Source organism: Saccostrea cucullata, unplaced genomic scaffold, assembly GCF_032062105.1.
Source record: "Saccostrea cucullata isolate Sc308-1 unplaced genomic scaffold, CSIRO_AGI_Scuc_v1 ctg147, whole genome shotgun sequence".
In the NCBI taxonomy this organism is placed as follows: Eukaryota; Metazoa; Mollusca; class Bivalvia; order Ostreida; family Ostreidae; genus Saccostrea; species Saccostrea cuccullata.
In genome coordinates, this window is record NW_026927607.1 from 106,145 (window position 1) to 125,801 (window position 19,657).

General features: G+C 35.5%; 1 protein-coding gene across 3 annotated transcripts; it reads right to left on the reverse strand.

Annotated features, from left to right (window-relative positions):
- Window positions 1–3,059: 3,059 nt before the first annotated feature.
- Window positions 3,060–15,329, reverse strand: LOC134274954 (complement C1q subcomponent subunit C-like). 3 transcript variants are annotated; one of them, XM_062757193.1, is made up of 2 exons: window positions 4,246–4,696; window positions 3,060–3,658 (listed from the first exon to the last, which is right to left on the reverse strand). In XM_062757193.1, the coding sequence occupies exons 1-2, from the start codon at window positions 4,691–4,693 to the stop codon at window positions 3,246–3,248; spliced, it is 861 nt and encodes a 286-aa protein (XP_062613177.1). In that variant the 5' UTR covers window positions 4,694–4,696; the 3' UTR covers window positions 3,060–3,245. The 3 variants fall into 3 exon arrangements, with proteins under 3 accessions (XP_062613177.1, XP_062613179.1, XP_062613178.1); XM_062757195.1 differs by lacking the exon at window positions 4,246–4,696 and adding an exon at window positions 14,827–15,329 and having other exon boundaries at window positions 3,063–3,658; XM_062757194.1 differs by lacking the exons at window positions 3,060–3,658; window positions 4,246–4,696 and adding exons at window positions 9,201–9,638; window positions 14,827–15,329.
- Between the last annotated feature and the right edge of the window lie 4,328 nt (window positions 15,330–19,657).

The following is a 19,657-nucleotide window of genomic DNA, read 5'->3' on the forward strand; positions in this document are numbered from 1 at the left end:
GTAGTAATTCTGAGTAAGGGTGAGGCACCGAGTGCTCATTTCAATAGGAACTTGGTTACGGAACCAGGTGCAAGGAGCCCAGTCATAGTACCCGGTTACAAAGAACCTCTGATTGTATCCCTGAAAACGGACTCTTAAATTAGGTTACACTTTACATTTTGGTGGCAGCGGTGGGATATAAAGTATCCGGAGAAGGCATTCAGACTGATCCACAGAAGATCTCAGCCATTGACAAATGGCCTGCACCCTTGAATGTCACCGAGGTTGAGTCATTTGTAGGGTTATGTGGCTATTACCGAAGATTTATCAGTGGTTTTTCTTCTATAGCCAAATCTTTGTTCAAACTTACGGAAAAGGGGAAATAATTTAAATGGACTGCTGAGTACCAAACAGCATTCGAAAAACTTAAATTTCATTTGGTCAATGCACCAATCCTCGCTCACCCAGACTTCACTTTGCCATTCATCTTAGATACTGACGCCAGTCAGACAAACCTTGGTGCAGTCTTGTCGCAAGAAATACAAGGACAAATAAAGTAATAGCTTACGCTAGTAGGACATTGTCCAAGTCGGAACAACGTTACTGCGTTACTCGAAAAGAACTCTTGGCAGTGGTTTTTGCTTGTAAACATTACCGGCATTACCTCTATGGACACAAAGTTATTATCAGAACAGATCACAGTGCTCTTAAGTGGTTGTTCAATTTTAAAGATCCACAGGGACAGGTAGCGAGATGAATAGTTTCTCGGTACCTATGACCTCGATATAAGGCACAAACCTGGTGTGAAGCATGGTAATGCTGATAGCCTAAGTTGACATCCATGTCACCAATGTGGGTATTCTGAGGTCATGGAGGAAAACCTTTCAACTGCCAATGCTGAACCTCAGATTTCAGGAACAGACTGTAAAGTGGACGCTATATCTACAATGCCAGTTCCTCTACAAAGTCTTCAAGATGAGGATATGGATCTATCAAAGATAAAATGTTGGGTAGAAAATAAAATGCGTCCAGAGTCTTCAGATATCAATCATGGAAGCAAAGTAGTTAAATCAGTATGCTTTTAGTGGAATCATAAATTAAATATGGCCTTTTGTGTAGAAAATGGATAGGTGATAAAAAGACATATCACCAGGTGATTGTCCCCTTGTCTGAAAGGAAAAAATATTTTGCAGCAATGCCATGACGCCAGAATCTCTAAACCTCTGGACATCATGGAGTCAACAAGACTCTTGAAAGAGTCAGAGAGCGCTTCTATTGGACTGGGCTTCAGCGCGACGTAAGAAGCTATGCATTAGGTTGCACACAGGGTAGAAAAAGGAAGAACCGTGCTGCAGGTTATCATTTATGCAACTTGATCAGACGGGGCGTCCCATGGAACGCGTGGCGACGGACTTAATGGAGCCATTACCAGAAACTAATGATGGTCATAAATATATATTTGTAGTTTCAGACTACTTTACTAAATGAACGGAGGAAACCCCACTCAAAAATATGGAGGCTCTAACTGTAGCAGAAATGCTTGTTGAACAATTCATTACCAGGTTTGGTGTGCCAGAAGTGATACATAGTGATCAAAGTAGACAGTATGAAAGCCGTTTGTTTAAAGAACTTTGTAACCTTGGTATTCACAAGACTCGAACTACGACCTTCCACCCGAAGTCGGATGGAATGGTTGAACGCTTTAACAAGACTTTTGCCATTATGTTAACTGCATATATTTCAGACCATCAGCATGATTGGGACAAACATTTACCATATGTATTGAGGGCCTACCGGTCTGCGGTACATGAGAGCACGGGGTACACCCCTAACATGCTTATGCTAGGGAGGGAAGTTTCGACCCCTTTAAATATTATGTATGAACTGCCTTTGGATCGTGAAAGAACGTCTGTGCATGGATATGCATGAAATTTACGAGATACCATGGAAGAGGCTCATCGAAATACACGACTGTTCACATAATTTAGTCAATGTTGAGACAGAAAAGATACATTGATAGGAATGCCAACAAAAACAGTTTGAAATTGGTGACAAGGTCTTGGTATTTATTCCTCGGAAGTATAGGGAAATCGCCTATATTAATGAACTTTTGGTATAGGCCTCATGTAATTGATGAAAAACATACCAATCTGACTTATAGGGTGCAGAAAGTGGGTGAAAAGAAAACCATGGTCATCCACATTGACAGGTTAAGACACTATGGATCTCAGAGACTTAGTTTTGAAACAGATGAAATGGGTGATGATGAACCTGGTCAAACCGAAGAGTTAGTATTAGAAGAGACAGAAAGTGTAAACCCTGGTGCAAATTACTGTCGAATACAAATTGATTATATCCTAATAACTTAATAAAGTGTCGCTTTTTAAAACAGAATATCAGATTGTTTTATGTGCATACGTGTTTAACAAAAAATGCATGTGTGACCTTTCATTGACCTACATGGCGAAGAAGTCGAAAATGTAAAAAGTTAACAGAGGTACAGATAAAGTCTATAGTTTACACCAAGCAACAAATTCAGAAAAGCTTAATTGAGACAGATCTTTTATCAAAATGGGCTCCAAATGAATTAATGATGACAATCCTTCTTATTTTCATTTGTAATGGAGTTTTTTTTTTTATGACCCCGTAATCGAAAATTCGGGGATATATAATTTTTGCCGTGTCCATCCTTTCTGTCTAGCTGTTTATCTGTCTGACTGCAAAAACTTTTACCTTGTCCATAACCTTTGCGTCGGTGGGTCAATTTCTAGGGCTTTCATATTTCACGATGAGAATGTCTTTCTTCGGGTACCAACAGTGTGGCCTTAACCTTGGAGTGTAATTTACATTTGAGAAATTTCAATCCTCGCCAAAAGCTGCAATACGCAGGCATCAGTGTTTCACAAACACATCTTGTTTTTTTTTTAACACATTTATTCGAATAAAAGTCTGGATTTTACACACCCCTTTAGGTAATGGAGGTTGATTAGGGACCAATAGGAAGCAATTTTACTTAAGGGATGGGGTATTAACAACCAAATATTCTTTATCAAGAAACAAAAAAGGGTGGGTCATCAGGTTTTTATTGATGGGCACAATTGCACAAGCATATATAGCTTAGATTTGTATAATATTTTATATATCGGGAATTTTATTGGGGGCACACAACCCTCCCTGGTTCCTACGTCCATGGATAATGCATGAATGAAGAATATGTGAAGCTCATTTAATCTTTAAAGTAACGCAATATATTATCATCAATTGATCTAAAACAAAAACCAGCCTGCAAAAGTAGTTTTAAGGTAGTGATTGCTAAGTATTTGCCCTTTATTTGTCTCTGAGGAATGGGTTCGAATAAAAACAACATCTCCTTGCGTAACTTTGGCTACGGCAGTTGCAGTGGAGGACTTATACCAAGTTACACCGTCCGCATTGCAGTATGAACTGACAAATACATCTTGGTTTATAATTAGCTGAGTGTTGAGAAATCCGTGATAATCGCAGTATATTGTCCATGTAAAGACGTAAGTTCCAGATTTTGGTACTGTAAATATGCCGGAGAATCTGTTGTAGTGGTTTCCTGGGTCTGTAGGAGCAGAGTCGAACACTATTATATGACTATGGCTTGGAGTGTCTTGGCTTTGGCTCAGGAAGGAGAAGAAGGCGATGTTTTCTGAATCTTAATGAAAAAAAATCAATTATCAGAAATTATATACATTTTCACGGTTTTTTTTAATTTTGACATACAAGGAGCACACGGTGGGTGTGACCGATTGACAGGGAATTAATTACTCCTCCATGGCACCTGATCCCATGTTTAAGAGGCCAGTATTTTCTTTAATGTGGTATTTTGAGCTTGAATACTGTTCGTTATCTCCATATTTCATGCATTAATGATATTTTATTGTCGATAACTATAATTTGTAAAAATTATCTATCGTTAGACAATGTAATTAGTATAGTTGTTGATTAGATTAGGAAATTTATCTCGCTAAAATAAGGTGTTGCAGAAATTTAACGAGTTCCAGTGATAAACGTTCTATTTACAATATTAATCTAAAATTAAAAAAGACTTAAATTTGTGTAAAAAAAAAAACTCAAGAATTTTAGAATGCGACTTATTCGCAAGAAATTAAAATAAAGTTTTGAAAGTACTTTTTGGGGCATTAGAATTCCGTCTCTAAATTGCCTAATGTTTTGTTTTGAATCTCTTTTTCAACTTAATTAAATATTAATTCTACTAATAAAATAATATTCTTTTCTTACCGTGAATAACCGTATTTATTCTTGGATGTTTCAATCTGCCAGCAGGGATGGGCTCCAGACTTTTAGATTGTCTCTCTGGTGGGTTTTGGGGGGTATTTAGGTTTATTTCCTCTGATGTCGTCATTATTTTAGTTTCTTTCGAAAGTACATGTAAGTCCTTATCATTGCTCTGACATTCTTCGATACCATTTTCAAATAGTTTTATTCTGTTTTCTTGGGAAATCAAACGGGTTTCTAAGTCTTCAACTATTTCTCTCAATTTTGCGTTTTCTTTTCTGACTGTATACATCTCTTTTTTCCATATTAGTTGATTCTCCTGCAGTTGTACAATAAGTCTTTCCAGATATTGAATTCGATCCTCCATACACACAGAGAGATGAATGGAGGAGAACAGAATCAAAACACAAACACGGAAAGTCATATTGAGGGGAAATGGTTTGCTTGTCATTCATCGCACCAAAGCAAAACCACAATAGACTGATAACCCAATTCTTGAAAAAAAAAAATGGAACGGTGTAAAGCGGTACATGCAGAGGCAGGTTGCGTTGAAATACTGTTGTAAGGTCATATTAATAAGATTTATTTATATTATTTTGATGACTATAGGTACTGGTTTCCCATTTGATGTAAATTAAATCTGAATCATTAAAAGCCTCCAGACACATTGTCTTTGTTAAGAACATGTATTATTTTTTAGAATTTTTTTTTATTATTTTGAATTGGTTAATTAAGCTATAGGTTATAAAGCATGTTTGACAAATATTTTTGATTTACCAGGCTTATACTTCTATTTTCATGTTTTATCTGTAAAGCCCTATGAATCTGCTCAGTTGAAATTAAGAGTTATTGCCCTTTATTCAGAGTACACATTTATCATGAAAGCATAATATTGAACATTATGTTATATCATTATATTTCATGTGATTTATGTTTGTACATGTTAGTAATTACATGTATTTGCTTTGCAGATTTACATGTTTCGTTTTTATATTTTTAATTTTAGAGCTCGTTCATTCGATCAAACAGAATAAAATAAACCAGTGAACCCTGAACAGCGTCTTTATCTGTTTACTAGTATTCTTTAGACCTGTGACAATACTATAGATCTAATACTTTGTGCATGAAATGCAAAGGCCACATTAAGCATTGAACTTTTTAACGTAGAAAACAATCTTTAAAAAAGTTGAAAATAATCAAGTACTTCCTTCTTTAATATTTATTTAAAAAGAGATTCCATTAATGGAAAATAAACTATAAATGAAATAAGAGAAGAATGCAAAAATAATTTTAAAAAGATTTTTTTCTCTCGTTTAAAACTCTCCGTCCGGAACTAAAGATGTTCCATGGATTGTCAGGCCCTTCATATGTTTGACTGAAGTTTTTATACAACTACATTCATTATAACGTAAAGAAAGTTTACTGTTGGAAAACAGTAATCATGCTCAAAAGCCCTTTAAACCAGTTAGGGTAGCCTAGAGGTAGAGCGTTTGCTTCTTGATCTGGAGGTCTGGGGTCGATTCTGGTTCGCACTGCCGCGTCAATCCTAAGACGTAAACATAAGTAGTGACTGTTCTTTCGCTAAACGCTCAGCATTAGAAGTGAAAGTCTCTGGTCTTCCGGATATGACCTTAAAAACGTAGGTCCCGTGTCGCGGTACGCGTAGGCACGTTAAAGAATCCTCACTGGTCAGTGGCCCTGAGTGCCGTGTATTGATCTACATTTGAAGCGCTTTCACCGGTATACGCGAAAAATGTAAACATAGGTTGTGACTGTTCTTTCGCTAAACGCTCAGCATTAGAAGTGAAAGTCTCTGGTCTTTCAGATAATTATGAACTTGAAAACGTAGGTCCCGTGTCGCGGTACGCGTAGGCACGTTAAAGAATCCTCACTGGTCAATGGCCCTGAGTGCCGAATATTAGTCTAAATTTGAAGCCCTTTCACCGGTATACTGTGATGTCTACATATGAGTGAAAATTTCTCGAGAGGGACTTCAAATAACATACAATCAATCAATCAAAAGTTCTTTAAAACAATGTACATGTACAAATCAGAAGCAGAGCAAACTTGATCCTCTAAAACATCAGAGGTGGGATCAGGTGCTATGGAGAAGTGAGCATCCCCTGCCGACCGGTCCTTGTTATGATAAGACTAACGGAAAATTTCGTTCACAATTTGTGTTGAAGCAATTTCTTTTCTGTTTTTTTTAATTAGTGATGTACACGATTTAAATTAAGTCAACATATGAAAACGCTGATTCTAGTAAACTTTCTTGTTTAATGATTGATTGATTGATTGTATATTCTTTAACATCCCATCGTTATTTAATTTTACAGAATTTGATAGAAAATTTCTCTACCTATTAAAGAAAATGATAACTTGTCTAAATAGAACACAGCAAAAGGAAGGTTATCAGTCGAAAAGGTCATTCTATATCAACCTCGTTAAAAATTTTAACCTACGAATTTTCAAATTAATATAGTACATTTATTCCCCATGAATTAAAGCCAAGACTTTTTGACATCATTGACAGCTGCTTTTTTCTTTAATGAAACTCCTAAATTTACCTAAACTGTACTTTGTTATCAGTCATTTTCAAAATTACTTTTTTGATGTTGTTATATATATAAAAAACAATCTGATTGTACACACATGTATTCAGAATTTGATATGAAAAGATGCTTGCCTTTCTGATTAACAATATCTTTGTGGTTTCAGGAGATCAGGTCTTCTAACAGTCTTTTGGAATCTCCATTGGTACCAATGGCACCCCGTTCTTAGCAGACTTCTTTTTGTAATCATATGAAGCAGTTTGTTCAAAATCTTTTACGTGAAAAGAAGAAAATACATGTACATGATATGGGCATCAACTCGACATTGCAATATATCGACGATGTTAAGTCAATTAACAATAGTTATTTCCATTTCTTATTTCTACAAGATATATCCGGCTTAGCTTAAAATAGAATAGTTATACCACAGAGTCTGATATATTTGTTTATATTTGGATATATCTACTAGAAAAAAAGTTATCTAACAACAGAGTAATATGATAAACGTGATGAATTTAACGTTTCAATCGTCAATTTCCATTACTTATGCAGCAATATACCTTTGTCACCTGCACATGGAGTTTATGTCTATCAGTTGATTCGATACGCAAGAGCATGTTCTACGTATGAACAATACTAAAACGAGAGAGGCTATTGACAAACACGTTAATGAATCAAGAATAGAATCAGCTGTCTCGTTTAAAGTAATCATTTCGTAAGTTCTATGGTCGATACAATGACCTGGAGACAATGATACAATATGTCATTAAGTCAAATGATGACTGACTTTTTTCATACTAATTGTTAGTCCGTTATATACACACTGAATTTTCGAGGGATTCCCTCCATCTTTTTTCCTGAAAATGACAAGGAGCAAACGGCGGGTGTGACCGATAATCAGGGGATGTTCACTTCTCTATGGCACCTAATTTCACCTGTGTAGTTTTAAGGAGCAGGTTTGCATTTTCCTGTTTTGTATTGTTTAATGTACTCTTCTTTTCAACTTCTTTTCGGTATCTCCACATATTTCATTTGCAAAAATAAAAGAGCTAAAGATGAAAGGATCTAGGGTATTTAGTTTTTGCCCTGTCCGTCTGCTTGTTTGTCTTCCAAATATTTTATCATTGTCCGTAACATTTTAGAGAGATTTTAGAGCTGTGACTTTCATATTTTACATGTGTATGCCTCGTGACAAGAACTTTTTTGGTAACATATTCGATTTTATCTTTACATTGAAGTTTGCCTTACTTATGCACACATTTACTAAACTCTTACTATGCATATGGCCTTCAGTTTTGAACAATCGGTCCTAGGAAGTTCAAACTTCACTTGTGTTTTGTTGTAATGTAGCCTTTCCATGTCAAAGTATAAGTATTTAAGACCTTGACCTTAGAGCATGACCCACTTAAAATCTCTAACCATATCTTTTGCACAATTAGCACTAGAGCTTTAATATTCCACAAGTATATTTCTTGTGACAAGACCTTCCTTTCAATAAAACAAGTTGACCTTTTAACCTTGACATTGGACATTAATCTTGGACTCTTTTGGTTTTCCCCTAGTTACCTTTAATATACATGTAACCCTTTGTCATTCACATAACAACCAGGTAAAAAAATTAATCTGAATATACTAAATGCCATATACACATTGAATTGGTATCTTAATATCTTAATAAAGTAAAAAAGAAATAAATCAGAATATCATAATGTTTTGTGTGATAGAAGGGTTTTCCTTCTTCAAAATACTCTTAAGAGGAAAATCATTTATTATTTGTAAAATCCTGGAGCTGATGGTTGATATTTCCATGTAGTGCAAAATTGTATTTTGAGCGAATCATAGAAATATCTGCTTTAACATTTTATTCTTATGTATAGTATCAATCGTATCAAACGCTACAAATGGACTCATATGATCCCTACTATATGTGACCTTTAATTGATCTGTATGGCGAAGAAGTCGAAACTGTATAAAGGTAACATACGTACAAATAGAGTCTAGTGTACACCACGAAACAATTTCAAATAAGCTCACTTAATTGAGTTTTTTATCAAAATAAGCACGATATGAATGAAAGATGACCATTCTTCTTTTTGTTTGTACTGAAGGTTGATAACAGGTTCATAGAATGCAATAATTACAGTTGAGGAGGGTACTTGCTAATATATCAAGTAACAAAATTCGTTTACAAGCAAATTTTTTAAAATGGTTATCAGGGTTTTTTATTAAGGGGGCACAATTGCAAAAGCATATAGTAGCTTTTTTCCACAGTATTCTATATATCAAAGAAAATTATTGGGGAGGAGGGCAGGATCCCCATCCCCATCCCTCTCCCGGTTTCTATGTCCATGAATAATGAATTGAGAATATGTGAAACTCATTTAATCTTTTAAGTAACAGTGAGTAACATAATACAATATCACCAATTGATCTAAAACAAAATCCACCCTGCAAAAGTAGTCCTATGGTACTCATCGCTAATTATACGCCCTATGTTTGGATGTGAGGGGTGGGTTCGAATAAAGACAACATCTCCTTGCATAACTGTTGCTACAGCAGTTGCTGTGGAGGACATATGCCAAAATGCACCGTTAGCATTGCAGTACGAACTGTCGATTATATTATTGTTTAAGATAAGCTGGGTGTCGATATTTCCGCCATTTTCACAATATAAGGTCCACGTAAAGACGTAGGTTCCAGGTTGTGGTATGGTAAACATGCCGGAGAATCTGTTGTAGTGGCTTCCTGGGTTTGTAGGAGCGGAGTCGAACACTATTACAAACCTATGGCTAGGCGTGTCGTGGGTTTGGCTCAGTAAGGAGAAGAAGGCGACGTTTTCTGATTCTTAAAGGAAAAAAATTCATTGGAAATCATATGCATTTCCCGTTTTTCCAGATCTTGACAAGGAGGCTGAAGGAGCACAGGGCGGTTTTGACCGGTAAGCAGAATATATTTACCTCCTCCATGCCACCCGATCGCACCTTCGATGTTACAGAGGCCTGTGCTTGCTCTGTTCCAATTATATATTTGTATACTCACCGTCAATGAAAACGCAACACTCTACTTTTAGGGTGAAAAATTATATACCGTAAATCTGGAAATTTTTGCTGTAGATAAATTTTTAGCAAATTTGCGAGTTCATTGCATTCGCAAAAATATATTTCTCAAAAATAAATCACCAACAAGAAAATGTTAACAAAGCAGTGGTCATTCGCAAAATTTTGAAACGTAAAAATTAATCAACAGCATTTTGACCCGAATTCGCAAAATAAAATCGACGTAAAAAATTCCAGATTTACGGTACGGGATATAACTATGTGCCAAACAAGTTAGGACATCTTTTACTTTGCCAAATCAGTTATTTAATGTTTGAATGGTTTTCATTCCATTACCGAAAGTTGATTTTTTAGCCCTCTTAACAGATAACATTTAAATAATACACCACCCCCCTTCCGACCATTTAATCAAAACATGCTACAGTGAAGTCGCCAATTCCGGGTCAAGGGTGTTTCGTTGATACTTTGCAAATCTGTTCAATTAATATTTTATGCAATATATGAATTGAAAGAACAAATAGAGAGTCATCCAAACACCTTTTCGTTTTCAAAGTAGCTACACGGGAACAATATTTACAGGGGTATTTCAGCAAGGCCTAGCTTCCCCAGTTACGAAGCATTTTCTCAATTTCCGGGTCATATGTGACTTCACGACCTCAGGTCCTAGTTCAGCGTACGTTTTATCCTTCTGCCCGTGTAATATTCATTGTACGTTTCGGAACAAGATTTTTATGAAGTTGAAACATAAAACAATTCATGCAGCTTCGAAAAAAAGTAAAACAATCACAGAAATATGCTTAAATTATTTTTAAAACAATTACAACAAAACAAATTGCAGCATGCAGAATGTAAAAAATGTATTAGGATTAAAAATAAAACAATTAAATTCATTTATTTAGAAAATGCATTTGAAGGGTTAACTCGATTTTAATCTTTAGAGAAAATATTTTCCAGTTAGAAAACTTTTGATAATCAAGGTAGATACATGGTTGTCGATTGGTTTTGTACATAGAATTTTGAGATGTTCATGCCACGAGATTGCGTGACCCGCAATTGGAGAAACTACTACAGTTTGATTTAATAATCATTATAATTTTATTTGAGCAGCGATCCTTATGATTGATTTCTGAGTTAAAACTAAATGCATTTGCCATACTTTCGAGCTCTTATTATTTATGTAGAACTTTTATATCAGCCTTTCTGCAGCGAACAAAAACGAAAGTAGCCTATGGAACGCCATCACTGCCTTATAGCATACAACTATGCATTTATTACGTCAATTTATCATTACGTGATGTGAACATATCTTTACGTTATGTCCATTTTTTATGGGATGATGAAAATATATCTTAACATCATGTCAATGCTGTATTACATGAAGTAAATACATCCTTTCATTATGTCAGCACTTCATAACTTGAAGTAAAAAATTCATTATGTGAAGTGATAATGTGTTTACATTGTGTTGAAACTTTATTACGTGAAATGAATGTTTCTTTACATCATTTCATTTTTTTAATATGTGAGGTCAAAATTGCATTACGTCAAGTAAATTGTGTTTTATAATTAAACTTATCATCACATGAAGTCAAAAGCCCATTCCTTTTTGAGAGTGTATATTTCTATTATATCAAAGCATTATTACGTGATATGGATTTATCTTTATTTTACGGCGAGGGCATCATGATGTGAGGTGAACACATCTTACCTTTATGTCAGTGCTTTATTACGTGGTGTAAAAAGTGTATAACATAATGTGAACATATCTTTATATTATATCAACACTTTATTACATTATGTCAAAACTCCATACCGTGATGTGGATATATTATAACGTTATGCCAACTCTTTCTTATGTGATTTAAAAATATCTTTATATTGTGTTAACTCTTTATCATGTGGATTCCAAGTTCATTACCTGATGCAAAAATACATTTACATTATCTCAAAGCTGTATATCTAGTATATAATGAATGTTGACGACCGTGTTTTAATGACTGGTAAGAAGGGGGGGGGGGTCGTGATTGATTAGGACAAATTACAGGCACATAATATCAACCCCCCTCTTTTCCCAGACATAACTTTACTATAGAAAATGTAATGTTCATTGAAACTGTACAGCCCCCACCCCCACTTCTTGTTGAAATATAGTCCACTAAAGGTAATATAATATATCTGGAAAAAAATAGGATTGATTGAAGTTGGACCACTCTCCCCGAAATAGGATTTTCGTGCTTGGACATTTTTTTCTTGGCTTGTGTAGTTTTTTCGGATAAATGATTTTTTTTACTGGCTGACCTCCTCTTTCAAAAAAAATGATGCTACGTCACTGGAGTTAGTAATTTTTTTTAATCATTCCAGGGCCAGAATTCTATTACAAAAATCTACCAGTTGCTCATCTATATCAATTGAATATGCCTTAGTAAGCATGCATGGGCACATATCAGTGGCAGATATGGGAATCTTGAACGAGGAAGGGGGCGGTATATGGTTGGGGACCAAGGGCGGAAAGCGGAGAAGCTCTCATGCTTTATAGTTTTATAGAAAAAAGTTTTCAACTTAATTCAGCTAAACTTAATGTGAAACTAATGCAAAGTCCTACAAAGTTTAAGACTTTTATAAAAAAAAAAAGAAACCAATTCAAAATAAAAAGTAAAAAATGATTGCTGTACGACTCATAATATTTTATTTATTTAATTATCAGATTAAAGTAAACACCATTGAATTTCGACGTGACTTTAATTCACAGTCGCAGTGTTAAGGCTTTGCATGTTTCAAGATTGTCAATCATTTGTCGCTTAAAGTTTTCATTTAAAGATGTCATTCCGAAATCGCTGAGAATCTCTTCTACGACAGTTTTCTCTCCCGCCATTTTAGTGCTTGCGGAACGCGGAAAATAAGTTATGCTCATATAAAGGCCGAGGATACCCGCGTTCGCATAACGTAACAGTGAATCGACATAATGTAGAAGAGTGCGCACAGTATGGCATGAGCTTTTCACATCAGTTAATAAAAACTAAGATTGTCATGAAAAGTAAACATAACGAAATGCAAGTTGACGAAATAAAATTGTAGTATGTGTAAATGTCATAAAGAGTTGATATAATGTAAATGAAAGTTAACACGATGCAATAGTATATAGTGTGGGTTAATGTCATAAAGAGTTGACATAATGTAATGGAAGGTTGGCACAATGCAATAGTAGGGTGGATTAATGTCATAAAGAGTTGACATAATGTAATGGAAGGTTGACACAATGCAATAGTAGTGTGGGTTAATGTCATAAAGAGTTGACATAATGTAATGGAAGGTTGGCACAATTCAATAGTAGGGTGGGTTAATGTCATAAAGAGTTGACATAATGTAATGGAAGGTTGACACAATGCAGTAGTAGTGTTCTGCTATAAGGCAGTGACGGCGTTCCATAGTAGCCCGTCACCGCAGCAGAAACATCCAAGTCTTTAATGCGTGCGTTTCAGAATTTCGATTGTCGGATGCTCTCTTAAAGTTGATATTCAAAATTTTGTAATTAATTACATACAGAAAGACCAGTTCTTCACGTATTCATTAAATTTTTTGCGCTGAAATTTTAACACTAGGCATAAAATACACGCGAGTGACCCGGAATAGGAGACGACCCGCAGGCGCGGATCCAGAAATTTTTTCCAGGGGGGGTCCACCTCAGTCCAAAAAAAATTCCAATCCCAGAAATTTCTTGACAAAAAAAAAAAAAAAAAAAAAAAACGTAAAATAGCGCAAACGTCAAAAACCTATTTCGTGGGGGGAGGGGGGGGGGTAGTGAGTGGTGACTTCTATATTCTATATTGCTTCAAATCTTTCACTTATCTTTCCCACTTCACACATGTTCACGCTTACCAGGGGGGGTCTGAGTTTTCCAGGGGGGGTCCATGGTAACTGTTTTCTTGTTATAGTATATACATTTTTTAACCTGGTACATTTCAGGGAGGGTCCGGACCCCCTGACCCCCCCTCTAGATCCGCGCATGACCCGGAATTGACGACTCCACAGTAGTCCGCCATGTACAACATACATGTACGCAGTCCGATTTCTACCAGTGTCTTTATCTGAGCAAAATAAATATTCTTGGGCATTTTTAATTGCCTGTTGTTCAGATACTGCGGTCGAATTTTCTCTAACTTGGCGTAGTGTATTAATTCTTGGACTTCCGGTCAAGAAACTATTATTTATGCTATTGAAACACATGAGCCTAATGAGTCGTTAAATAGTGTAAATTTGCATCTGCAGCTCTTTTTTTCTTTATTTTGAGAATCTCCAGCATTAGCAATGAAAATAAGTCATTTTGAGGAAATATGGGCATCACATCCGGTAAAGAAAGAAGGATTTTTTCCCCGGGATTTTAGTACAATACTTATGATAAACAGCTACAAAAACTTGAAAACCCAAAATATTGTTAAAAATTTTATCAAAAATGCAAAAATTCGATTCCTGTTAAGAGTGCTAAAAAGCAACTTCCTGTAGAGGAAAGAAATTCATTCAACCGTTAAATAACTTATTTGGCAAAGTAAAAGATGTCCTAACTTTTTTTGGTACATAGTTATAACCCTTATATACTTTTTACCCTAAAATTAGAGTGTCGCGTTTTCATTGACGGTGAGTATATATTCGTTAGACTTTTGAGCTTGGATACCGTTCGTTATCTCCATATTTCATGAATTATTACTTCAAATAATTATTAGACAGGTGAAGATCAGCCTGCGAGAAATACATTCTTGTATTTTTTTCAATATTAATCTAAATGAAAACAGAGTTAAAATTGCGTCCAAAAATACAAGAATTAAACACTTTAACTTACATGTACATGTATTTGTAAGAACATAAAACAGAGTTTTGAATGTACTTTTTAGGCATTTTAATTCCCTCTCTAAATTGTCTGTTTTGAATGTTGTTTATTTTTAAATTAAATATCAATTCTACAAATAATATTCTTTTCTTACCGCGGATTGTTGGATTTGTTTTTGGATGTTTCGATCTGCCATCAGTGCTGCGCTTCAGACTGTTGGATTGCCTCTCGGGTGGATTAGTTGGGATTTTTAAGTTTGTTTCTTCTGATGTCTTCATTATTTTAGTTTTATTCGAATGTTTGTTTAAGTCCTTATTATTGCCTTGACATTCTTCAATACCATTTTCCAATATTCTTATTCTGTTTTCTTGGGAATTCAAACGAGTTTCTAAGTCTTCAACAATTTCTCTCAATTTCGCGTTTTCTTGACTGACTGTAACCATCTCTTTTTCCATATTTGTTGATTTTCCTGCAGTTGCACGATTAGTCTTTCCAGATATTGAAGTCGATCCTCCATGCACACACAGAGATGAATGGAGGAGAAAAGAATCAAAACACAAACACGGAAAATCATATTGGGGAAAATGGTTTGCTTGTCGTCCAACGCACCAAAGCAAGGCAACTAGATTGATAACCTAATTCGTAATGCAGTACATGCATGTAAAGCAGTACATATATAGGTAAGTTTGTGCATGAAATACAAAGGCCCCATAAAGTACTGAAGTATTTAGAAAATAGTTTAGAAATTTTTAGTTTACATTACTCATAACAAGCAAACACAAAAAAATTGCTGTTGGAGATTGTGAACAGCAGTCATGCTCAAAAGTCCTTTGAAAAAAAATATAATACAAATCGACAGCAGAACAAACGCAGATATCTAAAAATCAGAGATGGAATCAGGTGCAAGTGGGGAGTAAGCATCCCCTGCCAACACCATTCACACCCGCTGTGTGATCCTTGTTATGATCGGACAAATGGAAAATTTCGTAGAAAATTCAGTGTGTCAAGAATAACTTAACAATTGGTTTGGAAATCGAAGTCAAAATTGGACTGAATGGTACATTGTATTAGTTGACAAGCCTATTGTATCGACAATAGGAATTAAAAAATGTAAACTTTTAACGATGCTAAAATATTAATTATATTCATTTTACTACGAATTATAAATCTTAAAATAGCAAAAATGTTTGTTTCACTGAGTTAATTCATTTTTATAACGTCAAGCTAGGAAGACGTCGCAGCTTGGCTTTATCAATTTCTTAAAATTTGATGTTATTTGAAGTGTTCAAATTGCTTTAATTAAGGTAGGACACAATAGATAGGCCAAATTTTTCCTAAAATTCATTTTTAGCTCACCTGATACGAAGGCTCAATTAAGTGCGCTTTTCTGATCACATTTTGTCCGGCGTCCTTCTAGCTGTCCGTCCGTCTGTCTAGCTGTCTGTAAACTGTTCACATTTTCGACTTCTTCTCAAGAACCGCTGGGCCAATTTCAACATAACTTGCCACAAAGCATCCTTGGGTGAAGGGAATTCAAGTTTGTTCAAATGAAGGGCCAAGTCCTCATTCAAGGGAAGATAATTGGGAATTAATGAAAATTTGGTGGCATATTTTAAAAATCTTCTTCTCAAGAACCACTGTGCCAGGAAAGATGAAACTTATGGGGAAACATCCTCAGGTAGTGTAGATTCAAGTTTGATGAAATCATGACCCCCGGGGGTAGGGCGGGGCCAAAATGGCCGACCAAAGTTTTGCATAGAAATATCTAGGAAAATTCTTTAAAAATCTTCTTCTCAAGAATAGCAAAGCCATAATTCATCATATTTAAATGGAAGCATCCTCAGGTAGTGTAGATTCAAGTTTGTTCAAATCATGACCCCCGGGGGTAGGGCGGGACCAGAATGGCCGACCAAAGTTTTACATAGAAATATATAGGAAAATTCTCTAAAAATCTTCTTCTCAAGAATAGCACATCCATGATTGGTCATGGGACTACTTTGGATTTAAACTTTACAATAATAAACCAATTTCTACTTTTTTCCTAGCCACAGTGCTCAGGTGAGCGATGTGGCCCATAGGCCTCTTGTTGCTGATTTTTTTTATATTTTGTTCTGGGATACAAAATCTCTCCTTATATATATTATATGAAAGAAATTCAACTTCACATTTGTTGCCCACATAGTCTGAAATATGGCCTATCAGACCCCTATAAGAAGTTTGTGAAATCAGACACTCGACTTGAGAATGAGCCTTAATTATTTTAGAGTTTTCAGTTGATCTATTGCAAATTTGTGTAATAATTTATATTTAAGATAACTTGAACTCAGTATGTCATGTTGAAACTTGACCATTTGAGTAAAATATACTGACACGCAAAAGAAACGCAACCTCCAAATCGATAGAATTTTTAATATTTCGTATAAATATATGGTTTAATGTTTACATCGTATAGAAGATACACATCTGCTCTACTAATAAGTGCATCAAGTTATGACTTATCTACCACCACTCTAGCAAAAAAAGTCAAGGATGTAGAGGTGGTAACAATTGAACTTTTCCAGGTTTAATATCGAATATGCCCTCCATTAGCATTTGTTGCTGCTCGAATTCTGCGATGCATAGAGTTTGTTACACGGTTGATTTGTGTCATAGGAATGTTCTGCCACTCTTCCAGAAGAGCTTGACGCAAAGCGGGTAGGGTTTCTGGTGGATTTTGGCGCGTTCGAATGCGTCGATCCAACATGTCCCACACATGCTCAATAGGCGACAAATCAGGACTGTATGGGGGCCAAGGTAACGTTTCGACATTGTTTTGTTGAAGAAAATCAAGTGAACGGCGTGCTACATGACACCTTGCATTGTCTTGTTGGAAGATAAGGTTATGCTGGTGGACAAACGGAATGACCACAGGTTGCAGAACAGTGTCAATGTACCGCTGAGCTGTCAAACTGCCTTCACTGAATACTAAGCGGGTTTTGCGACCACAGCAGATCCCGCCCTACACCATAACGCTTCCACCACCGAACCTGTCACATTCCACCATGCAGTTGTTGGCATAATGTTCACCGCGTCGTCTAAAAACACGCTGACGCCCATCTGAGCGGTAAAGCGTGAATTTTGACTCGTCAGTGAAGAGTACACGGCGCCATCTTTGCATAGAAAACGCAGTTGGACGGTGTCGATGCAACCATTGTAGTCTGACGTCACGCCGATGACGATTAAGAGGCATTTCCACTGCAACGCGACACGGCCTAATTCCATATGAGCGAAGACGCCTAAGCACAGTATCTCGACTTATTCTTGGTTTATGCGTCCCAGGTGTCTCATTTGGAGTTTTTTGTGCAGTTTTAAACCGGTTGCGCAAGTGCTGCCAGTTTGTTTTAGGCGTTTGTACAGACGAGATATTGTGCTTTTGTGGACATTCAGTATTCTTGCAACATCCCTTTGGGTGTTTCCAGCCATCAGTAACTGTACTGCCCTATTACGCGCATGGCATACTTATTGCAGTCCAAAAAACAAATTTTAATGTCGAACTATTCTTACCAGATACCTGAAGAATAACAAAAATGTGAAAGACGCACGAAATACAGTCGCGTGTATCCGTGCACGTGCTAATCGGGGTATTTATCGATGCCTCGCTGACACGAAAACGTGTAGTGTCACCGAGTTCAATCAACCATAACATTGCTTGAAAATGTGTACGAAATCCCTTGATTAAAAATTGCTGACAATAAATCATAAAAAGTAAAAAATAATCGTATTTAAATAGGGTTGCGTTTCTTTTGCGTGTCAGTATATTAAGTAAACATAGAATATACATAGTGTCAGAATTGAAAATTCACATGTAAATACATGTATCCTACACTTTACGTTTTCTTAAGAAAAAATTTATTATTCAATTTTTGCAAAAAAAAATAACAGTCCCAGAATAAAATGTGTAAAAATAAAGAAAATTGAAGCAGTGGTTTCAGATATTTTGGCGATTAAAAAAAATCAATGGCAAAAAAAAAAAACTAAAAGATTCAGTAGATGACGTCACAATATTTGATCTTTGACTTCTTGATAAAACCTTGACCTGACATAAAGAATGGAGACTCCTTATATAGGTGTCCAAATATTAACCCTCTGCTATTTATGGAACTAAAGTTAAGCAGCATTTTACTCCACTTAGACAGCAAAAACACATTCCAAAATGGTAGCTTCCAAGTGACCAACATATAGGAATCTCTTATTTTTTCAAAACATATGACGCAAACATGCCAAAACTTATTTTTCTTACGGGGGTCATTCATTCTTGTCAATATAGTACATGTAATATTATTCTTTTTTCTTCAGTACTTTTTAAGAATTGAGTTAAAATAGAATCTACGGGTGTTTTATACTACCTATATACGAATTGGATAATAAAAGTGATAAATCAGGAAAGAAATATCTGGCATAAATCAAGTGGTTTTTGAAATATGAAATCTTTTCAAAACCTCAAATAATACTCATTAAAGGGGGACATGTTTTTTGGAAAAAGTTTCATAGCCGTTAATGCTATCTTAAATTTTCAGGAAGAAACGGGTCCACAAAATGTTCAGATACATGAGTTTTAATTTCGCACAACTATATTATATTTTACAGTGCCTGGTATATGTGCTGAAACCGTTCCTTCTCTTTTTTTATAATTAGTGATGTAAACGATTTCAATTATTTCCACATTTGACATGTTTGAAAACGTTGATTCTTGTTGAATTTCTTGTTTAAAGATTATTATAATTTTTTAATTTTACAAAACTTGATGGAAATTTATCTTTCTGTTTAAGAAAATGATAACTGTCTAAATATACTACATAAGGTACATGTAGGTTATCTGTCAAAAAGGTAGGTCTTTCTAGTATGACCTAAAAATGAAAGGACAATTTTCATGCCCCCTTAATTGAAGATTTGGGGTATTAAATTTTACCCTGTCCGCCCGTCTGTCTCCAAAAACATTGCCCATA